Source organism: Podarcis pityusensis (assembly GCF_964106645.2).
Source record: "Podarcis pityusensis genome assembly, chromosome: 17".
NCBI classification, from domain to species: Eukaryota; Metazoa; Chordata; class Lepidosauria; order Squamata; family Lacertidae; genus Podarcis; species Podarcis pityusensis.
Window position 1 is genome coordinate 33,291,855 of NC_138042.1, and position 26,444 is coordinate 33,318,298.

The 26,444-nt window shown below is 43.9% G+C and overlaps 1 protein-coding gene, 1 long non-coding RNA gene and 1 gene segment (V, D, J or C); all 3 read right to left on the bottom strand.

Annotated features, from left to right (window-relative positions):
- LOC308466248 (T-cell receptor beta-2 chain C region-like) overlaps positions 1-26,444 on the bottom strand; it is a 66,517-nt gene that overhangs the window by 10,657 nt on the left and 29,416 nt on the right. The window contains exon 3 of the C gene segment in view: positions 6,456-6,521.
- LOC308466344 lies at positions 10,667-12,166 on the bottom strand. The gene is made up of 2 exons (XR_013980780.1): positions 12,073-12,166; positions 10,667-11,574 (listed from the first exon to the last, which is right to left on the bottom strand). It is a non-coding gene; the product is annotated as an uncharacterized lncRNA (long non-coding RNA).
- On the bottom strand, positions 16,729-24,777 carry LOC308466382 (anionic trypsin-like). Its single transcript, XM_080987071.1, has 5 exons — positions 24,722-24,777; positions 23,275-23,434; positions 21,187-21,440; positions 19,899-20,035; positions 16,729-16,981 (listed from the first exon to the last, which is right to left on the bottom strand). The coding sequence occupies exons 1-5, from the start codon at positions 24,759-24,761 to the stop codon at positions 16,832-16,834; spliced, it is 741 nt and encodes a 246-aa protein (XP_080843197.1). The 5' UTR covers positions 24,762-24,777; the 3' UTR covers positions 16,729-16,831.

Consider the following 26,444-nt stretch of genomic DNA (forward strand, 5'->3'; position numbering starts at 1 on the left):
ATTAAGTACTTAACTTGAGGTACCAATGTATTCTTTTACCACCTTGAGAACTAGGCCAATGTGGAACTCCAGAAGTAGCCGTTGACCCTACAACTAGTTTTCCTCCTCCACAAACTACAACCAGTGTGGTGCAGAAATCCAGTGAGGTGTCATGGTTAGATTGTTGCTTGACAAGGACCTGGGAGACCAGGGTTCAAATCCTTACTCGGCCACATGAAACCCACTGGGCGACCTTGGACCCATCTCAGTCTCTCCGCCTAACCTTAACTCACAGGGAGCTGTGAGGATAAAATGGGGTTGTGGGAGAATCATGTATACCACATTGTGCTTCTCGCAAGACAGGCAGGCTATAAAAGCAACAGTGATAGCTGTTGAGCCTGAAAATAGAAGTGAAATGGTTATGCATTCATGGTTAAATGGCTCTCCTCAAGGAGCCCCGTTCCCTGCCAGATCATAGCAGCTGGGGTGGGCTGTATGCCAATGTGCCCCCCCCCAAATCCATTTCAGAAGAGGGGTTTGCTTCAGGACTGCAGGAGTGAAGGAAATGGTTACATTTCTACCCACCTACCCCTGCTGCAATCCCAGTAATTATCATTCTCTCCCAGCTGTTGCTGCTGCTTGCATTTTTAAATGCTTGCATGTTAAATGCAGAGATATCCTTAACACCACAACTCACTTGGCCCTAATTCTGCCCATTTTTCTTTTTCCTTTCTTCATATCCACCAGAGTTAAGTCCTGGTGTCAAAACCAGATCCCAGAGCTCAGCCAAGGCACAAGATAAAGTGTTGCTTTGCCTTCTCCTGATATCATTTTTTTTTTGTAGAGTTCATGGTGTGTTTTTTTAAGTCAATGTTTTCTCAGGTTCAAATCCATGCAATCCCTGGTTCAAATCCCACAACAGCCATGAACTCATGGGTGCTCTTAAACTATAAGCTATAATAATTTTGACTGTTGTTGTTATTCTCACAGGGGTCCTTTTTCCTGAATGGGTTTGTATCGTACTTTGAATTGTGGCCACCGTGCATTTTGCTATTTTAGTTCCTCTGTGCCCCCTGCCTGCCGCCTCCTTGGTTCCTTTTAAGAGTAGATATTCTGACACTCAACTTGGAAATCTTAGAGATGCCAGCGTTTTACTTCCGCACGCAATCCAGCCAGAGCTGAGTGGCCCCTTTAAGATTCAGCAGAAAAGTGAAGCCTGTGCATCAGTCCTTCCTAGTGAAATCAATGGGGACAGTTAAAGGAAATGGGTGCTAATCATACAGTCCTACATGCCTTGCAACCTTTGGCAAATTTCTTGCCTACCATTCCACCCACCGAGAGAACCCAAAATGCCAGACAATCCCAACATTCATTTAAAGGGTCCCACTCATCCTCAAAAACATTAGTGTTTCTGACTAGAATCCCTCACCAAAAGTGTGCTTTGAATCTCATCTTTTTAAATGTTACAATGCAAAACAAAAAACCACAAACCTTTGCCCAAATCATTTATGGCTTCCCGAGTCCCTGGATTCTGTAGATTCAGCTGAGGTTTGCATCAATTGCACAGGCACATTTTTAATTTATTTGCTTCTGCTTTCTCTCGTGCTGCCAGCCCTGTGGCAAGACTTCCTTGCGCCTACCATTCATGTGTTTCTTACCTAGTACAGTGAGCCGCGTTCCTTGTCCGAAATGCAGCTTTTCAGCGGAACACGGCATCACATTCCTGTAGGCAAACCTTTACTAAAGAGCTAAAGGCACCTAGCCTCCCAACATGACGCAGGTGAGGACAGGGAGAGGTTTGTGTGTTTGTTATGCCTGTTCCCACTCCTGAGCTGCTTCCCCTGTTTCCCACAGCTTAAGGCTTTGCCTGCTGTAATTTGTGTGCTTGGCTCTACATTAGGCGTTTGCCTCCCAGAGTCTGGTGAAGCCAGATGTGCTAATAAACTGAGGTTGGAACTAGGTCGGTGGAGTTTCCCAAAGTGCTTGAAATTGACCATCTGGGACAGAGGGTGAAAAAAGACCTAGAAGTCAAGAGGTCAAAAGGAGCCTAGGTGGTGGGAAAGAATGTGGAGTTTCACTTCTAAAACAATTCTTTCTTTACTTTCTTTCACTTATGGGAATTCGGTTTGGGGACAACAACAACTTTATAAACTCCTCAAGGGCTCAATAAACAGAGATTTGGGAAATCCTGGAGGAAGCACAAGACACACACACAACTTTCCATTTTCTCAGGTATTGTTAAGGTGATGAGAACCAATAAATGAAAGGCAGTGTGATCTAGTGGTTAGAATGCCCATCTAGGACTCAGCCATGAAACTCATTGGGGGGGCCTTGGCTCAGACGCTCTCTCCCCCTCGGTCTAGTCTACCTCACAAGGCTGTTGTGGGGAGAAAATGGAGGAGAGCAAGCAATGAGAAATAACTAGAGATGCTGCCTCAAGTGGAAATAAAATAATCAGACGATGACATTGCCGTACCTCACATAATTGTCACTCCTGTAAAATTTACCATATACAGTAAATCGTTAAATGTGAGCAGATATCTGAAGTGCTTTTGCAGCCCTTAAAATGAGCCATTATTTTAATTCCACCCCCACATTGCCAACCCCTTCTGCTTACCTAAAACAGTCAGTCGAGTTCCTTGGCCAAAGCTCGGAGGGTTATTGTAACACAGTGTGAAACCGTTATCACCAAAGAGGGAATATCTCTCCTCAAAGATTGGGGAAGGTCTCTCAAAGAGAACACCACCTGCGCAGGCAACCGCTTTGCCCTTAACTTTTTATCTGGCTGCCTGCTGCTGGGAAAAGCCTCTGGCCTAACAAACACAGCAACATCTGCAAGCCACAGGTTCCCCAAACTTGCTCCACAGCTTCCCAGATACTCCTGGAACATAGGAAGTTGCCTTGCCCTAGATTAGACTATGTACCGTCCAGACAAAGCAGTATTGTCTAGACCAGGGGTCAGCAAACTTTTTCAGCAGGGGGCCGGTCCACTCTCCCTCAGACCTTGTGGGGGGCCGGACTGTATTTTTTTAGGGGGCGGGGGAATGAATGGATTCCTATGCCCCACAAATAACCCAGAGATGCATTTTAAATAAAAGCACACATTCTACCCATGCAAAAATGTGCTGATTCCCGGACCGTCCGCGGGACGGATTTATAAGGCGATTGGGCTGGATCCAGCCCCCGGGCCTTAGCTTGCCTACCCATGATCTAGGCTTTCCCAACCTTCTGCCCTCCAGATGTTTGGGACTACAGCTCCGATCATGCCTACTGGACATGCTGGCCAGGGTGAATAGCTGCTAGAGTGCAGAACATCTGGATGGCACTAAGTTGAGAGACAACTGTCCCAGTATATACACTAGCATGGTCAAATGTAACCCATGAACCAGGTGGTCGCAGGTATGGGCAGCCACAATTCCCATCTTTCCAGTGCTTATATTTCTAAATACCATGCTATTTACTCCTAATGTATTATATCAATGACTGCCTTGTTTATGTAGATGAGGAGGGCTTCTGCAAAATGTGCAGATTCTGATCATATTCATCCTCCGCTGTTTGGAGCAGATGGCAGAGCGTGAGGCTCTTAATTTCAGGGTCATGGGTTCGAAACCCACATTGGGCAAAAGGATTCCTGCATTGCAGGGGGTGGACTAGAGGACCCTCACGGCCCCTTCTATCTCTATGTTCCTATGACACATCAGTCCAGCTAACACATTTATATTTCCTGCTTCTGTCTCCTCTCCCCCCGGGCTTTAAGAGATTGGCCTTTTGCTCTCTCTCTCTTTTTCAGCTTTCAGATTGAATGTGCAATGGATTGCCTGTGGCTACGTTTGAGCCCGATGTATGGAAGTGAGAGCTGATCCATCAAGAAGGCTGATCGCCGAAGAATTGATGCTTTTGAATTATGGTGCTGGAGGAGACTCTTGAGAGTCCCATGGATTGCAAGAAGATCAAACCTATCCATTCTGAAGGAAATCAGCCCTGAGTGCTCACTGGAAGGACAGATCGTGAAGCTGACGCTCCAATACTTTGGCCACCTCATGAGAAGAGAAGACTCCCTGGAAAAGACCCTGATGTTGGGAAAGATGGAGGGCACGAGGAGAAGGGGACGACAGAGGACGAGATGGTTGGACAGTGTTCTCGAAGCTACCAGCATGAGTTTGACCAAACTGCGGGAGGCAGTGGAAGACAGGAGTGCCTGGCGTGCTCTGATCCATGGGGTCACAAAGAGTCGGACACGACTAAACGACTAAACAACTAAACAACAACAACAACCTTTGAGCCCTCAGTACAGTTTTGGGCAAACCAATTCCTAATTTTGTTTGTTTGTTTAACAAAGCTCTCCATTTTGTCTGGGACAGCTATGGAGTCAATGTTTGGAGCCAAGCTGCTTGTTAGGAGGAGAAGGTTTCCTGCAGGTCAGCCAATTTGTGCCACACAATATATATCTAGTTTTGTTAAGATAGCAACGTGGAACTCGAAAGAATGTTAGATTTACCATTTTTTCAGTACAGAGGTTCGTGAGAAGATTCGTCTTCTTACCTAATACAGTCAGCCTGGTCCCTGCTCCAAAGTGTAACGGATCAGTGTTTGCACAGCCAACTAGCTCATGAAATAACCCCACTTTGATTTCCCACAAGGTAATCCTCTGTCTGCTACGGTTGGAAAGCTGCTCTGTCAAAGTTCCTCCTCTCTGCCACTACTTCATAAGTTACCCAATGCTGATAAGACATGAAAAGAAATGAGGCTTTCTGTTGGAAGGCAGAGACATTTGTTTCCTCCTGATCTGTCACAGAAATTAATTGCAGAGCACACCTTATCTAAGGCATCTGTTTCTTGACAACATCTCTCCCCCTCCCCCTCAGCCCTTTAATTCCTTGGAGGCTCCAGGACAACGATAGATGAGCTGAGAAGGTCACCTGCATGCTCTCTGAGAATGGAATCTGCTACTACATTAGGATTGTGATAATTTGCATGTGTGTGGATGGGACTTTAAGGACCTAACACCCCCAGACAGAATTTTCACACCATTTCATTCTATCTTATAGAATGCTCACATGACTTTGCATGCAACACTTCTCAGTGAAGCTATCTCACAAATTCAGAGCCAAGGTTGATGATCAGCAGAGATCCGTGAAATGGGTCACCACCAATTCCTTCTAGGGTGGCCTATTTTCAGGGCTGTTGGAGGACAGTCCTGTGTCTGAAGGTGTCTTCTACCTGAGGGCTGTCCAATTATGCAAACTTATTTTATAAATTGGCATATATACCGTACATATAAAATTCCAAGCAAGTTGGCCTCCTCTTTTTGTCATCCCTTTGGGCAACGCATCTGACCGCCCAAAGTCTCCATAAAGCAGGGGGAGGTGGGTGAAGGTATGGTATAAAGCTGTTGTTGGACTACAACTCCCATCGTCCCTAGCTAGCAGGGCTTGTGGTCAGGGATGATGGGAATTGTAGTCCAAAAACAGCTGGAAAGTTTGGGAAACCCTGATATAAAGCATGGTTTGGCAGGCAGGAATGAAAACTTCCATCCAGAGCTTTCCACCACACTTTCATTTTGTCTCTGAAATCACTTCTCTCCAGCAATATTTCTCCCAGTGGAGCTTCATGAATGGAAGTAATCCCTTTTTTGGGGGGGGGGACCAGCCAGAGAGTAGCAGTTCCATGGAGAGAGCATGCACAAAGGAAGGATTCAAGCCCCCTCCTCCCTTTCTTCAAACCTCCCCCAGCTTTATAGAAAAATCAGCACAACTTGGGTTTAGTTGTGCCTTTATCACAGGGGTGAGAAACATTTAGCCCTCCAAATGTTGCCAGACTACAAATCCCATAATTTCTGACCACTGTCCAAGCTCACTGGTGCTGACGGGAACTGTAGTTCAACAATTTCCCTCGCTTTATCACATCCAGCCTTCAGTAATCAGGTGCTAAGACACCAAGTGATGCACAGATGTGAAGAGTTACTCCTTGCAGAGAATGAAAAGACCTCTCTTGGGTGTCCCTACTAATTATTTAGCCAGTCTGTTCCTGCACTGAAATGGTTCGTTGGAGACTTGCCACAGACATTTTGATTCAAACAGAGGTGGAATTTAAGAGTTCCTCCTCAGGCAAAACACCTGTGGAGTTTTGAAGGGAGCCAATTAGGTGTGAATAAGATTAGCTGAAACTCTTTCTCTCCTTCTGTACGCACACCAACCTAAGTAGTCCCCAAACTTCTCCTGGAGCAAAATTGCCAGTGAATTTGGGGATTGCTCCTAAGGCAAAAACATCTATTGCTGCTCAGGGGAGTCCAAAATAAGTCTTGATGACTAACAAATTTTCTTGGTAGGTGTGCTGATTCACAGCATCCCCATTTCATTTTAGGGAACAGTTTAAAAAGGACCTACATCCCAGACCCCTTTGCTTTTACAAACCTCTGTCGCAATTAGCCAATTCCAATACAAAAAAATGAAACAATTCACCATGGATTTTCTTACCAAGTACTGTGAGTCGAGTGCCCTTCCCAAAGTAAGCTTCAGAGTACACAGTGACAAAGCCATCACCTAAAAACAATGGCGTTTTCTAACATAGATACTGCCTTTCTCTCGCCTTTTTCTGACCTGCCTGGCCCAACAATTGCCAGCCAAAAAATGAACAAGGGGTGGGAAGGCACGTCCTAATTTCCTCTGGTACAATTGTGTTTCCTGACCATGACCCTTGCAGAATGAAATTGCAGCCTCTATGGTTAACATATGTCCAGGATTTTCATTGTTTGATTCAGATTAAGATGCCTCTTTCTTCCTACTCCCATTTTTAGGTTAAATCTTGAGAATATCAATAGCTCACTTGGTAGATCATGAGACTTCTTAATCTCAGGGTCAAGGGTTCAAGCCCTACCCTGGGTAAAAAAAAAAATCCTGCATTGCAGGGGGTTGGACTAGATGACCACCAGGGTCCCTTCCAACTCTACAATTCTATAACTCTGCTTATTTTCTGCATTTGCGAGAGGGGCACGTTTTTAGCTTCTTACTAATTGGGATACGATTGTAGTCTTGGGACACAGCTCATTTGGATGTCCTCCAAAACAAACATAACTCTTCTCTTGAGCAGGGGATTTTAATTGGGCTTGCACACAGAAAACCTTTCCTGGAGATTGTGTTCCTTATTAGTTTCTACTAACAAACAGAATTTTCTTAGGGAGATAAAAAACTCACCTAGAACCGTCAGCCTGGTTCCTTGGCCAAAGTTCAGTGGGGTGTTTGACACAGTGTTAAACAGAGTAGCAAGAATAAATTTCCCAGAGAAGTTATCTCTGGTTAAGACAGGGTGATTTAGGAGCTCACAAGTGACTTATCTCATACGGCAAAGATAAAAACAAAATCACGTCAACAGTGTTTTCAGAAAATGATGGGACTTCTTATCTTTAGGTGGGGAAACCTCCAGAATATTTCTCTCCACCCTGCCCTGTCTCCAGACCCAGTTCATCTCATAGAATTTCATATTGACCTCCCTCTGTTTCTCCAAGATAACTATGGAAGAAGTGGGGAAGATACCTAGCAAACCTACTCATGGATCAACCAAGTCCCAAAGGGGCATCTGCATGTTAGATTTTACTGTAGCAAAACCAGTCTCGTGATGGCACTTTAAAGACTAATAGATTTATGGTGTATCGTGTGCTTTCACAGATCAGAGCCTGCCTCTGGCAGATGCACAAAAAGTTATCTTCAGTTGGGAGATTTAGGATGTGTGGCCAAGAAGCAAAGGTCAGCTGTAGGGAAAGGTGCCAGACAGGACTGCTGCTGCCTTTTCTGTGGTATGTCCCTTTGGCTCCACTCAGCAAACTTTTTCTTTCTTGGTTCCCCTATATACCTGCATTTAATTGCACTGCAGTCTGAACCAAGAAAGTCACAGGACTCTTCGTTGCTTGTAAAACCTGTTTGTTCTATTTATATTTTAAGCCAAGACATTCCACAACACCTATTTTATGTATAATGCTTCTCTCCTTATTTAGTATTATCACTTTTTTAAAAGACAGTTTGAAATGGGGAAGGGTGCATACCAAAGTATATATTCTGCAGTCTAAAGAATCAAATATGTAGCTTTGGAAAATAATCTCATATGCCCAGGACTGAGATGATTTGTTTAAACTTAAGGCTCTAGAGAACAAGCTGAAGGGAATGTTGTTTGCCCAATAGTGGTCTAGGAAGAGGGGATGTCTTCAGACAGAAAGGGTCTAAACTACACACACACAGACACATTTAGTTTGGTCTCGTGGAAGTTCAGCTGCCATGCTTTCCTCCAAATAATTGTAGTTTAATGAGGGTGCTGAGCAATATTCCCTATCCCTGGCAGAACTACAGTTCCCAGGAATGAGGGAATGATTATTCAATATTTCAAGTCATGGTTGAAGAAGTACTTACCTAAAACAGTGAGCCTAGTCCCTTTCCCAAAATACAGGATATTGTTGGAACACTGTGTTACCAGGCTTGGTAATATTGCCCATACTTTGCCTCATAAAGTGTTTTGAGAGCAGGGTCTCCAGAATGATATTCCCTCAGGGACAGATTCCTAGAAAGAGAAAGAGGGTCACTGTGAGAGGAGATATTATTTAATAAGAGTGAATTCAAACAACTTCTCATCACAACAACTGAACCACTTAAAGACCTACCTTAAAAACTTGCGGGGGCAATAATTGTGCAGAAAGATGATTATAGAAATCTTTCTGCACCCTTAATGGAAGTAGTGAGGATTTTATCCTTTCTTGAGCAGATTATAGACTTAGTCAGCCCCATCTTTCATGAGAAATCCAATAAACAGAAGTTCTCTGTGGGTTCTTCTACCCCAGTGTTCTTCAACTGATGGAGCATGATTCAGAACTGGAATTCATGCCAGCAGCCTCAGCTGGGTCACTCCAGGGGTACCAAATGCCATCTTCTTTTTGTAATTGTTTTTAAGGGGAAAGAGGCATAGAGAGTGAGAATGATGCATGGAGATAAGGGAAACGGACTGAGAGAAAGAGCAGGACACCTAAGATGTTTTAGGCCACTTTGGAAGTCTTGTGGGTTAGGAACGTGGGACAAAAATTCCAGAAATAATAATAATAATAAAAGGAACGAATGAATAAAATATGTGGCCAAATATTAAAAGTGGTTCTTCGATTGGAAATAATGGTGGCTCCCAAGTCTGAAAAGGCTGTGAAGTTCTGCATTGTTAGATCTGCTGTGAAACCCTGGCTAGAGCCCATTTGTTAAGCAAGGGAGGGTTTTTGTAAAGGCCTCTTGAAGAAATGAATCATTGTGAGCCCCCTGTCCCCACAATGATTTACTCTCATACAGTAATGGCTCCTCCCTGAGTTTCACCACAGACACCAACAGCCAAATGAAGGTTTCAGCCAAGTCAGGGAACAGTGGCAGAGTTGGTGGGAACCGTCAAAGACATGTAACCAGACGCAGAATTTCCTTAGGGGGCTCCTCCGCTCAGGAAGCCACAGTGACCTGTGTTTCCTCCCCTCCTCCTTATTGGTATGCCAGCTGCCATATATAGTTTATATAGTCTTCAGGGGCATGTGATGAGTGATGAACTAGAGGTCGAGATATCTGCCTGCCTTCCTGTTCAGAAAAAAATGAGCTTTTAATTCTAAAGAAAAGTTGTACAGAATAAAAACAAAACATTTACCAGAGAAAAGCTAAAGGATAGTGCCGTGGGTCAGAATGCAACTGAGGACTCTCCAGCTCAAATTTTACCTCATGGGCAAAATGGAAATCATAATCCTAGCCTACCCAACAGACAGGTACACAATCCTTCCAATAAGGATTCCTGAGGGAGCTCTTTAAACAGCCAAACACCCAAATAGTTATTAAATGCTCAGCGATGCATGTATACCTAGGTGATATTTCTTCTATGTGAGACGATTAAAAAATGCAATAATTCTCTCTTAAGAAGCCACTTTTATTTAAGGTGGTATCTTATTTCCTGTTAGCCAATCCAATCTGATTCTCCGATTCATGGGGGAGGAGCTAAAATCTTGCGCAAGCTCCCTCCTGATTTGTTCTGCTCACATGACTATATATAATAGCACGTGACTGAATGTCATACAGAGCTACAGGGTTGGGTGGGCATTCCTGCTGTCAGTGAGTGGAAGTTTGTGGAAGGTAATCTTTTTTTGAGAATGGGGCGTGATCCAATATTTTCTATTCATAGTGTGAGTTCTCCAAAGAGTAAATGCAGTTGTTATATTCTTGGAGCACTGACTAAGGTTGACTAAGTTTTGACTAAGTGCCCAAATTGCATTCCTTTTTAAAAAATCATTTTCCTTTCCTTGAGCAAGTTTGAGTGGATGGAATTTTGCAAGTTTTCAATATGGCTTAATTTGAACCAAGGGGGTGGGGGAAGCCTGCTATGGAGGGTGTCGATTGGCTAGTATTTGTGATGTCATCAAGCTGCGTTTGACCAGTCTACAGAAACATTTTATAATTATTCTGAAAATAATTTCATTTTTAATAAGATGAGAGAGAAACACATATGTCTCACAAAAAGATTAAAGGATGATAAGAAAGGACTGATTTGTGAACCAGTGCTCACCCTTTTCTTTTAGTTAGCATTTTATAAATTTGCAAGGTTTCCAGATAATAACTTTACAATGAACTGAAAACAACATATGGCTGCACATTGCCATTGTTATTGAAATTAACACTCATTTCTCCATGAATTTACTGGGTAGATTTATTGCATTCTGTCATAGTAGGCTAATCTGATCTTTATCACCACAGACCAAATCTTTTCAATCCATTCATAAATAGTAAGAGGTGACCTTCCCCCCCCCCCCGTGTTGTTGTTTTTTGCAATTACTGTTTTTTGCTGCAGAGATCAAATTAGTTACCACCTTTACATTATTATTCCTTATAATAACATCTTTTAAGTAGCCTGGGGGGGAAGAAAGCCCCCACAAAATTGGCAAATGCCTAACATTTATGAAACAAACTTGATATAGAATCCGGATTCTATATCTTTACAGATATCTCCCAGTTCCCCTGGACAGGGCACCGAGACAAGGGGGTGCAAAATGGAGAAGATCCATAACTGAGAATATCCATTTTGGAGCACAAATTTTGACCTCGCACAGAGCAGCATATTACGAAAGGTTACCAAAGTCGGCTCCTGGAGGCAACTGGCTGCGCCGAGTGTTCCTGAGGGACAAACAGAGAGGCCTGAATGACTACATTCACTCCTGAGTTCCTCACCCCCACCCTATAGGACTGTTTTTGTGGGGAGCAGCTGAAGGTTTGCAGCATTGTGCTGCTCCAGAGGAACAGAAGTACCTGGCAGCATCCTCAGATCTCAGTTCGCTTATTTGCAGGGAGCAGTGCTTTTTATCCTCGCTTCCCATCGTGAATCGCCCGCCTTTAAACCTGTCTTCAAAAGAGGGCTCTGGAGTCCCTCTAACCAGGATACCAATGAATTCTAGGTCTCCTCCTGCTGCCGGCTGCCGATACCAGTACATCCAGCTGTGGTCTATGCCGATCTGGTGGCAATTCATTTTGGCCGTGTCTCCAAGCTGCTTTACTTCCCACCGGGGAGTCTGGGAAAGGAACAAGCGCTGTTCTCCATTGCAAAGAACTGTTGGGGGGCAAGGAAAGGATGCAATCAGAAAGGCTGTAGGTTGTATCCAGTGTCCTGGTGATCAGGAACACGAGTACTCAACAGCCAAGAAAATATAATTTATCCGTAAAAAAATGCCATCCATGACTTGGTCTCTCTCTTTCAACCTTTGTTTGCTAAGACGGGAGAAATGAGGGACAAAGATGGTTTGAAAGAGGGGTCTCTGCCTGGGGTCTCCCCACTCACCCCACTCTTCTAATCAGGCTTTTGTGGATTTTAGTAGTTTAAAAAGCTGCCAAACTTATTTGATCAGAAGTGTCAGTGGGGCAGAAAGAAATTATCTGTCTACCATGGGGCAGATGCCTCTCCCAGCACTTTCACATTTTAAAAGCAGTCTTTCACTAGCCTAATTCTTTCTTTCTTTCTTTCTTTCTTTCTTTCTTTCTTTCTTTCTTTCTCTCTCTCTCTCTCTCTCTCTCTCTCTCTCTCTCTCTCCTGCCCGCCTCTCCCTCTTACAAAGAGGCACGAAGAGCCACGAAAGGATCAGGAGCAGTTGAGACATCATTTGATCTGTACACTGAACTGAGCTCGAATGATGAAAGAGGTGAACTCCTGGCACAGACCGTGAAAGAAATTATGTCAGTTGATTTGCACTTCCTGTGCCCAAACTGGCCGACGATAGCTCGAGATACGTCAAGTCCTTCTTAGTTTATTAATAATCTCTTTCGACTCTGCTGCTTGAGAGTAGGCCTTGCGCTATGCAAGCATGGGCAGGTGTTCACGGCTGGCACTGGAAATCTCACACACCCGCCACCCAGACACACACAAAATACATACACACACAATCCGGGGGCCATTTCAAGTGTGCCAGGTAGGGTCAATGGAACGCCACAGCCCAACCGTTGACCTAACATGTGGCCTGGCTTGCCCTCGTGCTGGATTTCTGGCCTCTGTAAGTGACACTCCCCAAATTTGAAGCATTCAGTGTGCAAACACCCAATTTACCATGAATCAGGGCATCTTGGTTCACTCCCAGAAACCATTCCTAAGAACCCAAGCAGCTGAATGAAATGTTAAAGGGGAAGTACCACAACAAAGCCTATGTCCTGGTTGTCAGGAGTTCAGCCTACACTCGAGTAGGACTCTGGCATGTTCCCTCCCTCCTGGTCGATCGTTCGGGAGCTTCAAAAGCTTTCTTCAGCCCGAACATCACAGCAACCGATGCCAACTGACACCGGTACACTTAGAGATCTGCAGAGTTTGCACAGTTGTGTAACAGACCTCAGCAACTCAGCATTTTGGCTAATCTACTTTATTTACATATAAACACACACGGAGCACTGCAACATGGCTCCCCCCCTCTCTCTCTAGCATCAGACAACAAAGAGAAAAAGAACAAAAGACAATAGTCCCACTTCACGGAACACAGTAACACAAACATCCTGTCTCCATCACTTCCCACTCTATGGAGTCAAAACACATACCGTCATGTGAAAGACAAAAGTCCCATGACTGCAATCATAGATCAGGAATTCTAACACTGTTGTGGGGTTTTGTATGTAGAATCTGTGGGTTGGATCCAGACTTATAGCGCAATCCTATTGTGTCCCGTCTCCCCACAAGCAAATGATGGCTTGTGGTGTTAGGATGGCACAAAGATTCAGTCCCAAGCTATACCCAGTGTTATAAGAATTCTAAGGTCTCAAAAACAACATAAATGTTCATCAGTGCACAAGGTAAACACACATACGTAAGGATATAAACCACATGTCTGAAATAGTACAGGAGAGCAATCCAGAAGCCATCTTAATAACCCCAAATATTTATTCTGTAGAAGGAAATATCTTGGAGAAACTTTTCTCAGTAGTACTTTTCAAATCCTGTCTTAAGGGGATATTTTGTGTATGAATAGGGTATGTCTGTGACCTGGATTCTTACCATCTCAAATGAATGGCCACACCGGCTAAGTAATGCAATCAGTGGCCATTATCAAGTACAGTCGTACCTCAGAAGTCAAACGGAATCTGTTCCGGGAGTCTGTTTGACTTCCAAAACGTTCGGAAACCAAAGCACGGCTTTGGATTGGCTGCAGGAACCTCCTGCAACCAATCGGAAGCCGCGGAAGCCCCATTGGATGTTCAGCTTCCAAAAATAGTTCGCAAATCGGAACAGTCACTTCCGGGTTTGTGGCGTTCCGCAGCCAAAACGTTCGAGAACTAAGCTGTTTGAAAACCAAGGTACGACCGTATCTTGTCAGATAGCAGACACTCTCAAAATTTCTGTGGGAGACTGCCTCTTTCTGTGGCATGCGTATGATGCTTTTCGGGTGGTCTTTGGCTAAGGGGTTGGGCAATTTCAATTAATTCAGAGCATACACAGTGTGCTGCAACTTTCACTTCCTTTAATTATTTTGCATCCCTGCACCCACATGACTAATGCACAAATGCTCTCATGGGTAAAATACATGCTCTGCCCGTTTTCTTGGCATGTTTTAATGTTTGATGGAGCAGGTAGCAAAATATGTGAACGGTGTCATCTCTCTCCAGTTTGATATGATAAGTCAGTATTAATAACTAACACTCAATTCTACCAAGGCTGTGATTTTGTGCTTTTTAAAAAAATTGGTTGATGGACTGCCATAAATGCTTGATTGACAGACTGAACATATTTGCAAACATTTTTCAACACAGATTAGAGCCATGTTCCTATCTGCATCATTTCTACCGGTCTGGCTTATTTTAAGAGGGTTTCTTTCTCTTGGAGAGTCAAAGGCTTCTGCGCATACTGCCATCTGCTGTCATGCTGAGCCATGCAATTCACGTGAACATTGATTTGTTTTATTCATTTCATAACATTTATATTGTTGTAATTGATTGGGGGAGGGGTGGGAAGCCTCAAAGCGGTTTGCAAAAGATCATCATCATTATTTAACGTTCAAGGGGAATTTTAAAACTGTTCATACATCCTGACAACCTTGATATCCCAGGTCAGATCAGGGTCACTCCAAGGTGCAGGATCAGGCCTTGGATTGGGGCCCCACGCACAGCCCTGGTATTTTTGACATTTGAAGAAATGTTTCTGTTCTTAAAGAGGAAAGTCGAAACGGAAGTGGAGAGAGGAGCACAATAAATTTTTAAATGAACAAATAGATGTGCTAGTTTAGAAATAAAATTGGCAGGCAGCCCACTTAAAGCACAGGCAATGAGTGGCAGGAGAGATGACCGAATCGGTGTTTGTTTAATGGGCCAACCTAGCGGATGTGTAACCTCCACTGTGAACCCAGAGGGAAGCCTGGTTTTAGGGTTGCCGTATTTCAAAAAGTAAAATTCCTGAGACCCACAAAGTGCCAGGCTTTTTTTTTTTTAAGAAGACCCCAAAATTGTTGAACTTTTTTTTCCTGTCATACAACTGGGTTTCCCCTGACATTTTGCCGACTCAGCAAAATTACACACACACACACACACACACACACACACACACACAACGCCATTTTTACACCTGAAAACCAGGGCATGTCAGGAATTTTTCTGATGTATGGGAAGCCTACCTGGTTTACTTCTCTAAAGTGGGAGGGGGTTACACAGCCACTCCTGATTTGCAGGGACATTTTTGTACACCCCCTGTATTTACCTATGGAAGCTCCTGGTTTTTCATGGGGGGAAGTCCCTAAAGCGTCCAGCAGAGGGAAGCCTCCAACTGTAATCGGTTTGAAGCAGGGGACAGAGTTAATGCGGGATATTCTTCACATAGATCTGATACCTTAACTAAATCCACATACAAGAGGGAACGAAAGGCTATCTAGAGAACTAACAAATTGCCTGACTCTGCACATGGTATCCATCAAAGGCTGATGCAGAATTTCTGCCTTCCCAAGATGGAAGACAAACAAGCAGGCTTCAGACCGAAGGATCTTAGTCTAAGTTCCTCCACTGCATACCCTCCAACATTTATCTGATGAAAATAGGGACATCTTTGGCTTGCCGATCAGAAGGTTGGCGGTTCAAATCCCCACGACGGGGTGAGCTCCCGTTGCTCGATCCCTGCTCCTGCCAACCTAGCAGTTCGAAAGCACGTCAAAGTGCAAGTAGATAAATAGGTACCGCTGTGGGGGGAAGGTAAACGGCGTTTCCGTGCGCTGCTCTGGTTCGCCAGAAGCGGCTTAGTCATGCTGGCCACATGACCCAGAAGCTGTACGCCGGCTTCCTCAGCCAGTAAAGCGAGATGAGCGCCGCAACCCCAGAGTCGTCAGCGACTGGTCCTAATGGTCAGGGGTCCCTTTACCTTTACTACTATATTTTACTATTTATACCCCACCCATCTGACTGGGTTGCCCCAGCCACTCTGGGTGGCTTCCAACATATATAAAACCATAATATTCAATGAACATTTAAAAACTTCCCTATACAGGGCTGCTCTCAGATGGCTTGGGGATGGCACAGCTCCATACCCACCAACATTTCTCCAATTAAAATAGGGATGTTCTAAGTAAAAACAGGACATTCTGGGATCAAATCAGAAACCGGAATGTCTTCTGTAAGTCTGGGACTGTCTCTGGAAAATAGGGACACTCGGAGGCTCTGGCACTGCCAAGAGAAAAGGAAGCACTGCAGAATTTAAATTTGATCTTTGCATTGCAGCATGGTAATGTTATTGTGCATAAGTCGCCTGAAATTCATATTCTTTTCCTGTTGGGTATTTGTTTATTTTGTTAGTTGCTTTATCTTACCCAGGGCAACTCAAAGGAACTTGCAACCAACCAACCAACCAACCAACCAACCAAAAGACAATAACCCATGTACAGTACATACATTAAAACAAAAGGGGAAAAGAAATATATTTTTAAAAAATGCCACCTACTTCTAAAAGGGTTAGGGTTAGAAAATCTGAGTTTGCGCAGTGTGATGCTGTTTCTAATATGTTAACATTTTAAATGTGTTCTTTTTCCTTTTAGGTTTTTTTTTAAGGGTTCTTTTGTAATCGAATGTTAGTTGTAAGTCGTCTTGGTAGGAATCATCATAAATAAATAAATGCACTTTATAAATAGGTTAAAAAGAAGTGGAAATATAAAAGTGAAAAGTGCCACGATAAAAGTCTGTAGCACAGATATGCCCTTTGATTGGAGTGTAGTGAAAAGAAAACAACCACGAACCAGGATAGGTTTAGTAATCTGTATTCATTTATTTCCTTGGAATTCTTTTTTTATATTGTTATTAAGACGAATTACATGAGAAGCAAAGGGTGCTAGTATGTTGAAACTAGAGGAGGAATTGCTGTCTTAGTTAGCAGCAATGGTTTCCTGGATCCAGTCAATATAGTTGCAGACCTTGGTGTAGACTCCGGGGTAGCCAGTGAGAGCGCAGCCTATTCCCCATGAAACGATGCCCTGGAGCTCGCCATTGCAGACCACGGGGCCACCGGAATCTCCCTGCGAGACAAAAGAGGTTGCAAGTGAAATATGGCATGCATGCAGCCCAGGTCATGTTGCTTTTCCTTGTACGACAGCAAAAATATCAATTAAAAACACAAGAAATGCCAACAGTGGAGGAATGGCAGATGAAGATGATGGACGTTTGGGAGCTAGCCGACCTGACCGGAAGAGTCCGCGACCAGAAGGAGGAGGAATGGGTGAAATTCAAAGACTATTTAGTTAAATATGGTAAGATCATTTAAATAGAAAAACTTGCAAATACCAGATAGGCTTAGGATTTAAATATGTGATATTATAGAATAATATGTCTAAAGTTAATATGAAAAGAAAGAAAGATGTTAACTGACTAAGTAAATTTTATGAGAAATTAGTTTTGGAAAACTGTTACAATGATATACATTGAAACTCAGCCAGGGGGATTCGAGGAAGTCACCTAACAATGTTAACAAAAGTGGAACTATTACAGTTGGGATTTATGTTTGTTTGTTTGTTTGTCTATGTTTTAAATTTGGAAAATCAATAAAAAAAATGGGGGGGAATCAATTAAAGTCTTGTTTTCCCTTGAATTCTGGGAATTTCTCTTCTCCATGTCTTTACTCCAGTTTGGGGGCTTCTCCTGCCAGCCCACAAGAACAGAAGAGCAACAGCAACCAGAGTCCTCCCCTTCTCACAGTAAAATGGTCACACCAAGCAAGTGCCCAGATAACATGGCAGTGTTTAAATAGGTGCTCTACAGCAAGCGATGAGCCAAAGAGTCAGTTTTGGTTTCTGATTTTTCCAGACTTAAGTTTAGTTCTCCACATTTCCACCTAAGGTTTTGTGCTTCTTTAAGTCCTCGGGATAATTTATCAGCATTTTTGCATGAATTTCTCTGAATATACACATTTTTATATGCTAAATATACACATTTTTATATGGCTAATATGCAGATTTTTGCAAAGCAATTTCCCGCAATATACTGCATTTTGGAAATGTTATTTTCACCAATAATTCATTTTTAGACACACTTTACTCTAGCACATATGTGTTTTTTGTTTATGTGACTTGCTTAAAGAACTGCATTGCAATATTCGGAGATGTGTGAATTTAGGGGAGAGCTGTGCTTTGCTTTGTGTATGGTTTTAGAAAGCGTGAATTATGTAGGTTTGCCTTCACATGGGAACTGAACTGAATGTCTACCCCACCTTGTGCTGGAGCATAGTTGCTTTGCAGTGTGAATTCAGCCTCTGAGGAAGCAAGCAGTGATTCTTGCTTAAGATGCTGATTTCGCCCTCAGACAAAGTGTGCAACCTGATCCTTAGCAAATATCCCCACCTCCACCACAGAAAATGGTGGAAGCAGCATAAACACAAAGTGTATTATGCAAACGGTATAGCCAAGGGGAGGGGGCGGGGGCAGCTGCCCCCCTCATCAGGTAAAACAATAGAAATACTTAACTAACTGACCAATCACGTCGGTTCTGCCCCCTCTAACAAAAGGCCTGCCCCCCCACAAAAATCCTGGCTACACCCATGCATGCAAAGTTCAAGCTTTGCTCCCACTCAGGACTGACATCTTACAGGATACCTGTAACTATTTGTGGCTACTGCCAAAGAAAGCTGAGTGGCAAAAAAAAATTGTGGTTAATTACAGTGGTATCTCAGTTACAGATGGGTAGCCGTGTTGGTCTGCCATAGTCGAAATAAAAAAATTCCTTCCTGTAGCACCTTAAAGACCAACTAAGTTAGTTCTTGGTATAAGCTTTCGTGTGCATGCACACTTCTTCAGATACACTGAAACAGAAGTTACCAGATCCTTCTATATATTGAGAAGGTGGGGAGGGGTATTACTTAGAAGGGTGGTGGGAATCGGAGATTGGCAGATAGCTGAGATGAGCCTGTTGACGACTCTTAACGACTGTAATAGGTCTTACAGGAAAAGGCAAGGGGTGAGAAGGTGAGAAATGGCTTAGTCATGTATAATGGGATAAGAATCCGATGTCTTTGTTCAAACCAGGTTTCTCCATGGTTTTAAGTTTGGTAATGAGTTGCAATTCAGCAGCTTCTCTTTCCAGTCTATTTCTGAAATTCCTTTGTAGTAAAACAGCTACTTTGAGATCTTGTATAGAATGTCCTGGGAGATTAAAGTGTTCTCCTACTGGTTTCTCTGTTTTGTGATTCTTGCAAGAATCACAAAACAGAGAAACCAGTAGGAGAACACTTTAATCTCCCAGGACATTCTATACAAGATCTCAAAGTAGCTGTTTTACTACAAAGGAATTTCAGAAATAGACTGGAAAGAGAAGCTGCTGAATTGCAACTCATTACCAAACTTAAAACCATGGAGAAACCTGGTCTGAACAGAGACATCGGATTCTTATCTCATTATACATGACTAAGCCATTTCTCACCTTCTCACCCCTTGCCTTTTCCTGTAAGACCTATTACAGTCGTTAAGAGTCGTCAACAGGCTCATCTCAGCTATCTGCCAATCTCTGATTCCCACCACCCTTCTAAGTAATACCCCTCCCCACCTTCTCAATATATAGAAGGATCTGGTAACTTCTGTTTCAGTGTATCTGAAGAAGTGTGCATGCACACGAAAGCTTATACCAAGAACTAACTTAGTTGGTCTTTAAGGTGCTACAGTGGTATCTCAGGTTACAGACGCTTCAGATTACAGACACTTCAGGTTAAAGACTCCGCTAACCCAAAAATAGTACCTCGGGTTAAGAACTTTGCTTCAGAATGAGAACAGAAATTGCGCAGCGGCAACGGGAGGCCCCATTAGCTAAAGTAGTACCTCAGGTTAAGAACAGTTTCAGGTTAAGAACGGACCTCCAGAACGAATTAAGTTCTTAACCAGAGGTACCACTGTATTTTCAAGGGCTCAGAGCTCCTCATTTAATAATGGAACTGAAGGTGAATCCTCTCACCTGGCAGGAGTCTTTGCCGCCCTCCAAGTACCCGACACAGATCATGTTGTCAGTGATTTGCCCTGGATAAGCATCTCGGCATTCGGCGTCACTGAGGATGGGAGCATTGAGGCACTGGAGAAGGTCAGGGTAGTTGACTGGAAGGAAAAGGCAAAGGGGTGTAACTAAGACAACAAGCCAGGAATGTTGGGAAGAGAGATGTTGTCTATCTTTGTGGGCCTCTAGCCTTATGTAAAAAGGCTGATCAACTCACAAGATATCAAACTTGCCGGAGTGCTTCCATTTCATTTCATTTCATTATTGAATTTATATACTGCCCTATACCTATACCTGCGCAGGTGTGCTTTCCGGCGTCCGGGCATGCACAGAAGTGATTTCTGGTGCCACGGGCATGCGCAGTCATGATTTCCGGCATCGTGCTGCGCCAACCCAGATCTCCGCAGGAGTGATCTGGCCCATGCCCAGTAAGCCTTGCCGACCCCTGCTCTAGATTAGTAGGCTGACTTGAGCCCCATCTCTTTTTCTAGAAACGAAACCTTTTCTTACAGTTAAAACGTGACAAATATAAAGCCCATTCAGGTGTTATTTCTGAATCGAGCTACTAATCACAGCTAAAGGCCTTCTAAGTGTACTTGAATGAACACACTTAGAAGTAGCTGAATGATCAGGTGCCTTGCTTGACCAGGGTTCCTGATTTCATTGCTTCTGGGCTTACAAAGTCAAATATGCTTAGAAACCCCCTTCAGACATTCCCATTCCATATGGCAAGGTTGAAGGTGGAGTGCCCAGGGGTCAGCACATGGCGGGGGGATGCAGGGGCGGACGTAGACCTGGTGTGCGCACATCTGCTATGTCTGAGGTGACAGTACCGCCTAGTGCTCCCAAGCCCACCAGAGTGCCAGCAAATGGATGTTCTCCTTTCATATGCCTGCAGGACTTGGGTTGGAGTCAAAGTACATTATAAACTGGCCCATGTGTTGAGACTGGGGGTACCCTTCTAGGGGTTCCATCTATGGGTGTGGCCCCCTTTGCGGTGACATGCTGCAGGGTCTTTTCTGTGATGGCACCTCGGTTGCGAAACTCTTCCGTCGGAGTTGCAATTGCCCCTCTGTCTCTGACACCTTTTCTATCTGCCCCATCGGACCTTTGGGGATCGATGAGAAAGTGGGCTGTTTTGTTAGCTGTGGAATTAGGTACCGCTGAGATGGGAACCTTGGTTGAAAGGTAGTTTAAATAATAAGTAAATAAATAAATGCCGATGGCTTGTCTAAACCATGTTCATGCTCACCTCCACTGCTAAGAGTGTTGCCCCACCCCGAGATCAAGCATTCAGTTCCGGCAGCTGCGCATCCGCTAGGCAAGGTGATGGGGGTGATGCGTGAGGAAATCTCGGCATTGGAGCTCAGCTTGATGAGCATGATGTCGTTATCCAGGAGCCAAGAGTTGTACTTTGGATGGCGAATGACCTTTTCGGAATTGATGAACTGCTCGCCTCCTTCCACCTGCATAATGTCGTGCTCTCCAAGCCTCACTTCGATGCGGCTGCAAAATCAAGTGTTGACAGGGTGCTTGAGCGCACTGTGCGGTGTCTGGCCTGTCAGGGGTTGGACTGAGGAGGAATGGCGGGGGGCCGCCCCCCCTTCTCCTGAACCTTCCCAAGAACAGGAGGACAATACAGTGGTACCTCGGGTTACATACGCTTCAGGTTGCAGACTCCGCTAACCCAGAAATAGTGCTTCAGGTTAAGAACTTTGCTTCAGGATGAGAACAGAAATCGTGCAGCGGTGGCATGGCAGCAGCGGGAGGCCCCATTAGCTAAAGTGGTGCTTCAGGTTAAGAACAGTTTCAGGTTAAGAACGGACCTCGGGAACAAATTAAGTACGTAACTAGAGGTACCACTGTATAGATTTAGAACAGTGGTTTGCAGAAGGCCACAGTTCAGAGGCTGCAGAGGGGGAAAGCTGGGAAATATTGGGAGAAGAATAGCAGGAAGAAGAAGGATCGGGGGAGAGACAGCTGATAGATTCAGTGTCTATGGAAAGCATTCCTGACCCCCCATCCCAGGACTAGGCGGGCATTGCGAGTAGTAGAACAGAAAGCTCAGAGGCAGAAAGCTCAGATCAACCACTGTAGGGATGACGTAGAATAGGAGAGACAGAGGGGTTTGGACTTCACTAGGAGCAACGCCATTATTTAATAGAAACTGCATTCCTTTGTCTCTCTCTGTGAATCCTGAATAAATAAATTCTAATAATAATAATAATAATAGCAGGAGTGCCTGGCGTGCTCTGGTCCATGGGGTCACGAAGAGTCGGTCACGACTAAACGACTAAACAACAACAACAATAATAGATATATATTTATATTGTTCCATTAATTGTTGTTGTTGTTGCTTTATATTTATTTATACCCCCACACCTTTTTACCTGACATAAAAATATGAATTGCTAAAAACACAGAAAAACATATCATAAAAAAACAATTAAACATACATCGATAGAGATATGTATCTATTAAAGCCATACAAATTGTTACAATAAGAAACAGCATGGTACCAGCCCGTTCATTAAAATGACTATAAGTGGTGCCTTTCTGCTGTCCCTGGAAATTTTGTGGTTTTTTTGTTTGTTTTTTTAAATTGCACATTAGATTCCAGATTTCATGTAAACCAGTTAGAAGAGTTACTACAATAAAATGGCTGAGCTCTGGCACTTCTTCTTCTAGAAAAAGAGCACTGAAATGGTAAATAAATTATGTTCAATAAAAATTGGAAATAATCCCAGCGAAGCTCTAAGTACACAACACAATTTAGCGAAAGGTGTGAGACTCAAGACAGAGAAACTTCTCTTTGTGGCTCAATCCTCATGCTCAGATCTCAGAGTCCTCTTTAAGTTCAGAGGGAAATGCTTGTTTGTTTGTTTGTTCGTTAAATTTATATCCTGCCCCTTCCCCAAAGGGACTCAGGGAGGCTTCGGGTACTGTGAGACAGCATTTGACAGATGGCAAGAAGTCTCTGGATTGGATGGGTCTAGTATAAATATTAGAAATCCTGCCTTTTGCCTTTCCTGGATTAATAGAGGGCTTTCTTCATTTTACACTTCAGGATCTAGTTCAGCGCATTGTCCTGGAAGACCCACCTAGAATATGCTTTCAAAATCTATATTCAGATGCAGCTACCAATGGCTCCATCATGGCAATGGGCTGTAGTGTTGCTTAGTTACATAAAAACGAGAGGGGTCTACTCTGAACAATCTGGAGCCCTCGAAACCCACACTGGTTCTTACTATTCCTAAACTCCAGCTCCGCTGAAATGTTGAGATCTTGTGGGTTTGCAGTACAAACACGGCAATGGAGAAAGGAAGTGTCAGTCACTCACGATTTGTAGCAATGAGCAGCTGAGACAACCCATTGTTCATTGATGAGGGAACCCCCGCAGAAGTGGTACCCAGAATTCAGTGATACTTGGTAGGGGACGGAGTTCTTCTCGCAAGTGTATCCTCCCACAATCTTGTCGTCATCATCAAAGGGGCGAGCAACTGACAAAAACAGGGAAAATCAGAATGAGCACGGACTGCAAAGTAACTTGGATTCTTCAGAAAGCAAAACAAAACCCCAAATTAGGCACGGTTTCTTCTTGATAACATGACCTGGCCTTGAAGTTAAGGTTAAGAAGGGAGAGGCAGTTGCTCGATCCCTTGAGTTTCATGTGGTCACATCTCAGGAATATTTCTATTTCTGGTTCTTAGGGATGTGCAAATCAGTTTTACATATGTTCACCCATAGGACTGCTCTGTCCAGTTCCCATACAAATCTGTATTTAAAAGACACTGCATGAAGATGCACATATAAACATATGTCTTTTTAAATGAATATTTTTAAATCTCTTCTCAGTTTCTGTATTTTCTGTATACTGTACCTCGGCCCAGTATACCTGAAGGAGCATCTCTATCCCCATCATTCAGTTCAGACACTGACATTCTGCATGGACACTGAGGTCCAGCTCCAAGGGCCTTCTGGTGGTTCCCTCACTGTGAGAAGGGAGGTTACAGGGAACCAGACAGGGGGCCTTCTCGGTAGTGGCACCCACCCTGTGGAACGCCCTCCCATCAGATGTCAAGGAAATAAACAACTATCTGACTTTTAGAAGATGTCTGAAGTCAGCCCTGTTTAGGGAAGTTTTTAATGTTTGAAGTTTTACTCGGTTTTTAATGTTCTGTTGAAAGCCGCCCAGAGTGGCTGGGGAAACCCAGCCAGATGGGTGGGGGTAGAAATAATAAATTAGTAGTATTTTCTCTCAAAAGAGATGTCATATGTTTCTATATGATTTTTGAATTGAGAACTGGAAAGTGCAGAAACTAATGAATCACTGTGTTGCAATCCACATATTAGATCAGATAATTTTACATTAGAATTCTTAAAGAATGAATTCCTCAAGCATCTACAGCAGGCATAGGCAACCTCAGCCCTCCAGATGTTTTGGGACTACAATTCCCATCATCCCTGACCAGTGGTCCTGCTAGCTAGGGATCATGGGAGTTGTAGTCCCAAAAATATCTGGAGGGCCGACATTGCCTATGGCTGATCTACAGCAACGGTCTTACCTAGTATAGACCCACGACTTCAGAACTCCATTATTTTATAACCTCCTCATTACTCTGTAATAAATTAATTTACGAATCACCTTTTACATCTGTCTCAAGGTGATATGCAGACATACCATAAAAAAGAGCTAACAAATTCTTTTCAAAACAGTACCCCAAAACCCACTGGAAACAGGGGCTCATTTTGTATTCTTTTAAAACCTGGCATTTTGAAAGACTCACCTGCTGCTCCCACGAAGGCAATGACCAAGAGGAGTTTCATGATGTCTTCTCAGTGGATTCGTCAATTACAACAGACTTTCTGAAGGCATCTCTCCACATTTATACTTTCCCTAGGACCTTATCTCCTCAGCCCAAGGTCCCACCAGCTTTCCACTTCCCATAGTCTTGCATCAGCTTGGTTAAAATAGACCTTGCAAGTGCCCAAGGTGATAACATAACCCCAGGTGCCTTATAGCTGAAGTGAAACATTTCTAGGAATTGAGATGTTGTGGTGTGTGTAGTTCTGCCAATGTACACAGCTGAGTCCTGTCTTGGGCCCCCTTTCCGCCATCTTGGATGCTTATGAAACATCACAAATCCTGTAATCCTGTTCTGTGTGGGCTACAGCCAGCCCAAGGGAGTGCAGAATTCTAAAGCCCGTCGGAACTGTAGGGCATGGAATTATATGGCAGATAAATGGCAGGCCTATGCTGAGCTTCGGCCAGACTGGACAGGAAAGATACAGTGCCGAGGAAACCACCAAGCCCTGTTCATACATTGTTCTGACCTTCTTTAGCTTTACAGAGAATTTCATAACCTAATAACCACACTATTCTGGCTAGGGAGGGTTGTGAATCCTTTGTAGCTACAGATCCCACACACAGACCCTCCAAATTTCTGGGACAGTCCCAGATTTAAAGAAGCCATTCTGGTTTCTTATTTGATCACGGAATGTCCCGCTTTTCCTTAGGACATATCTTCATCAGAGAAATGTTGGAGGGAATGGAGTTATGTGGGCCCCAACCCAAGGAGATAAGTAACTATACAACCTTTAGATGACACCTGAAGGCAGCCCTGTAGAGGGAGGTTTTTAAATGTTTCATGTTTTATTATGTTTTTATATATGTTGAAAGCAGCCCAGAGTGGCTGGGGCAACCGAGTCAGATAGGTAAAAGGTAAAGGGACCCCTGACCATTAGGTCCAGTCACAGACGACTCTGGGGTTGCAGTGCTCATCTCACTCTATAGGCTGAGGGAGCCGGCGTACAGCTTCCGGGTCATGCGGCCAGCATGACCAAGCCACTTCTGGCGAACTAGATCAGTGCACAGAAACGCCGTTTTCCTTCCCACCAGAGCGGTACCTATTGATCTACTTGCACTTTGACGTGCTTTCAAACTGCTAGGTTGGCAGGAGCAGGGAGCGAGCAACAGGAGCTCACCCCGTCGCGGGGATTCAAACCACCGACCTTCTGATTGGCAAGTCCTAGGCTCTGTGGTTTAACCCACAGCGCCACCCATGTCCCTCAGTCAGATAGGTAGAGTGGTATTATGATGATGATGATGGTGATGATGTTGGAGGACATGAGCTTTATGTATGTGCACCATGCCCAGTAGTAGGACAGCAGAAACATTCATGCCCCAGAATGCCCCAACTGTCCTCAAATAAAAGGTCACCTCTTGCCTGCTAAAGGCAGACATATCTCCAATTGCATCAGCTAGTAAAATCTGCCCAGTATCTTCTGAACTTGAATATGGACATGCACATCCGGGTGGGTGTAGTTGTGGTTATTTCATGAGCTTAGATTCTCCTGCCCAGCATATGACAAAATGTTGGCGCAGGGAGCATTCTTTCCCCTACCCTGGGTTGCAAAAGACCTCCCCCTGGCCCTGAGAAGTCAGAAAGATTCCAGAGATCAATTCTGCACTCCCTCATTAGCCTATCTATACAACTCTGTCAGACCCAG

What these genes read in the sequence shown, in the direction of transcription:
- LOC308466382 (XM_080987071.1), bottom strand. Translation starts at nt 24,761, where the DNA reads ATGAAACTCCTCTTGGTCATTGCCTTCGTGGGAGCAGCAG. An exon ending in CAACACTCTTAGCAGTGGAG is followed by an intron (nt 20,036 to 21,186) that starts GTGAGCATGAAC and finishes TTTTCCTTCCAG; the next exon opens with TCAACTACCCTGACCTTCTC. An exon ending in GCGGCAAAGACTCCTGCCAG is followed by an intron (nt 16,982 to 19,898) that starts GTGAGAGGATTC and finishes TTTGTCTCGCAG; the next exon opens with GGAGATTCCGGTGGCCCCGT.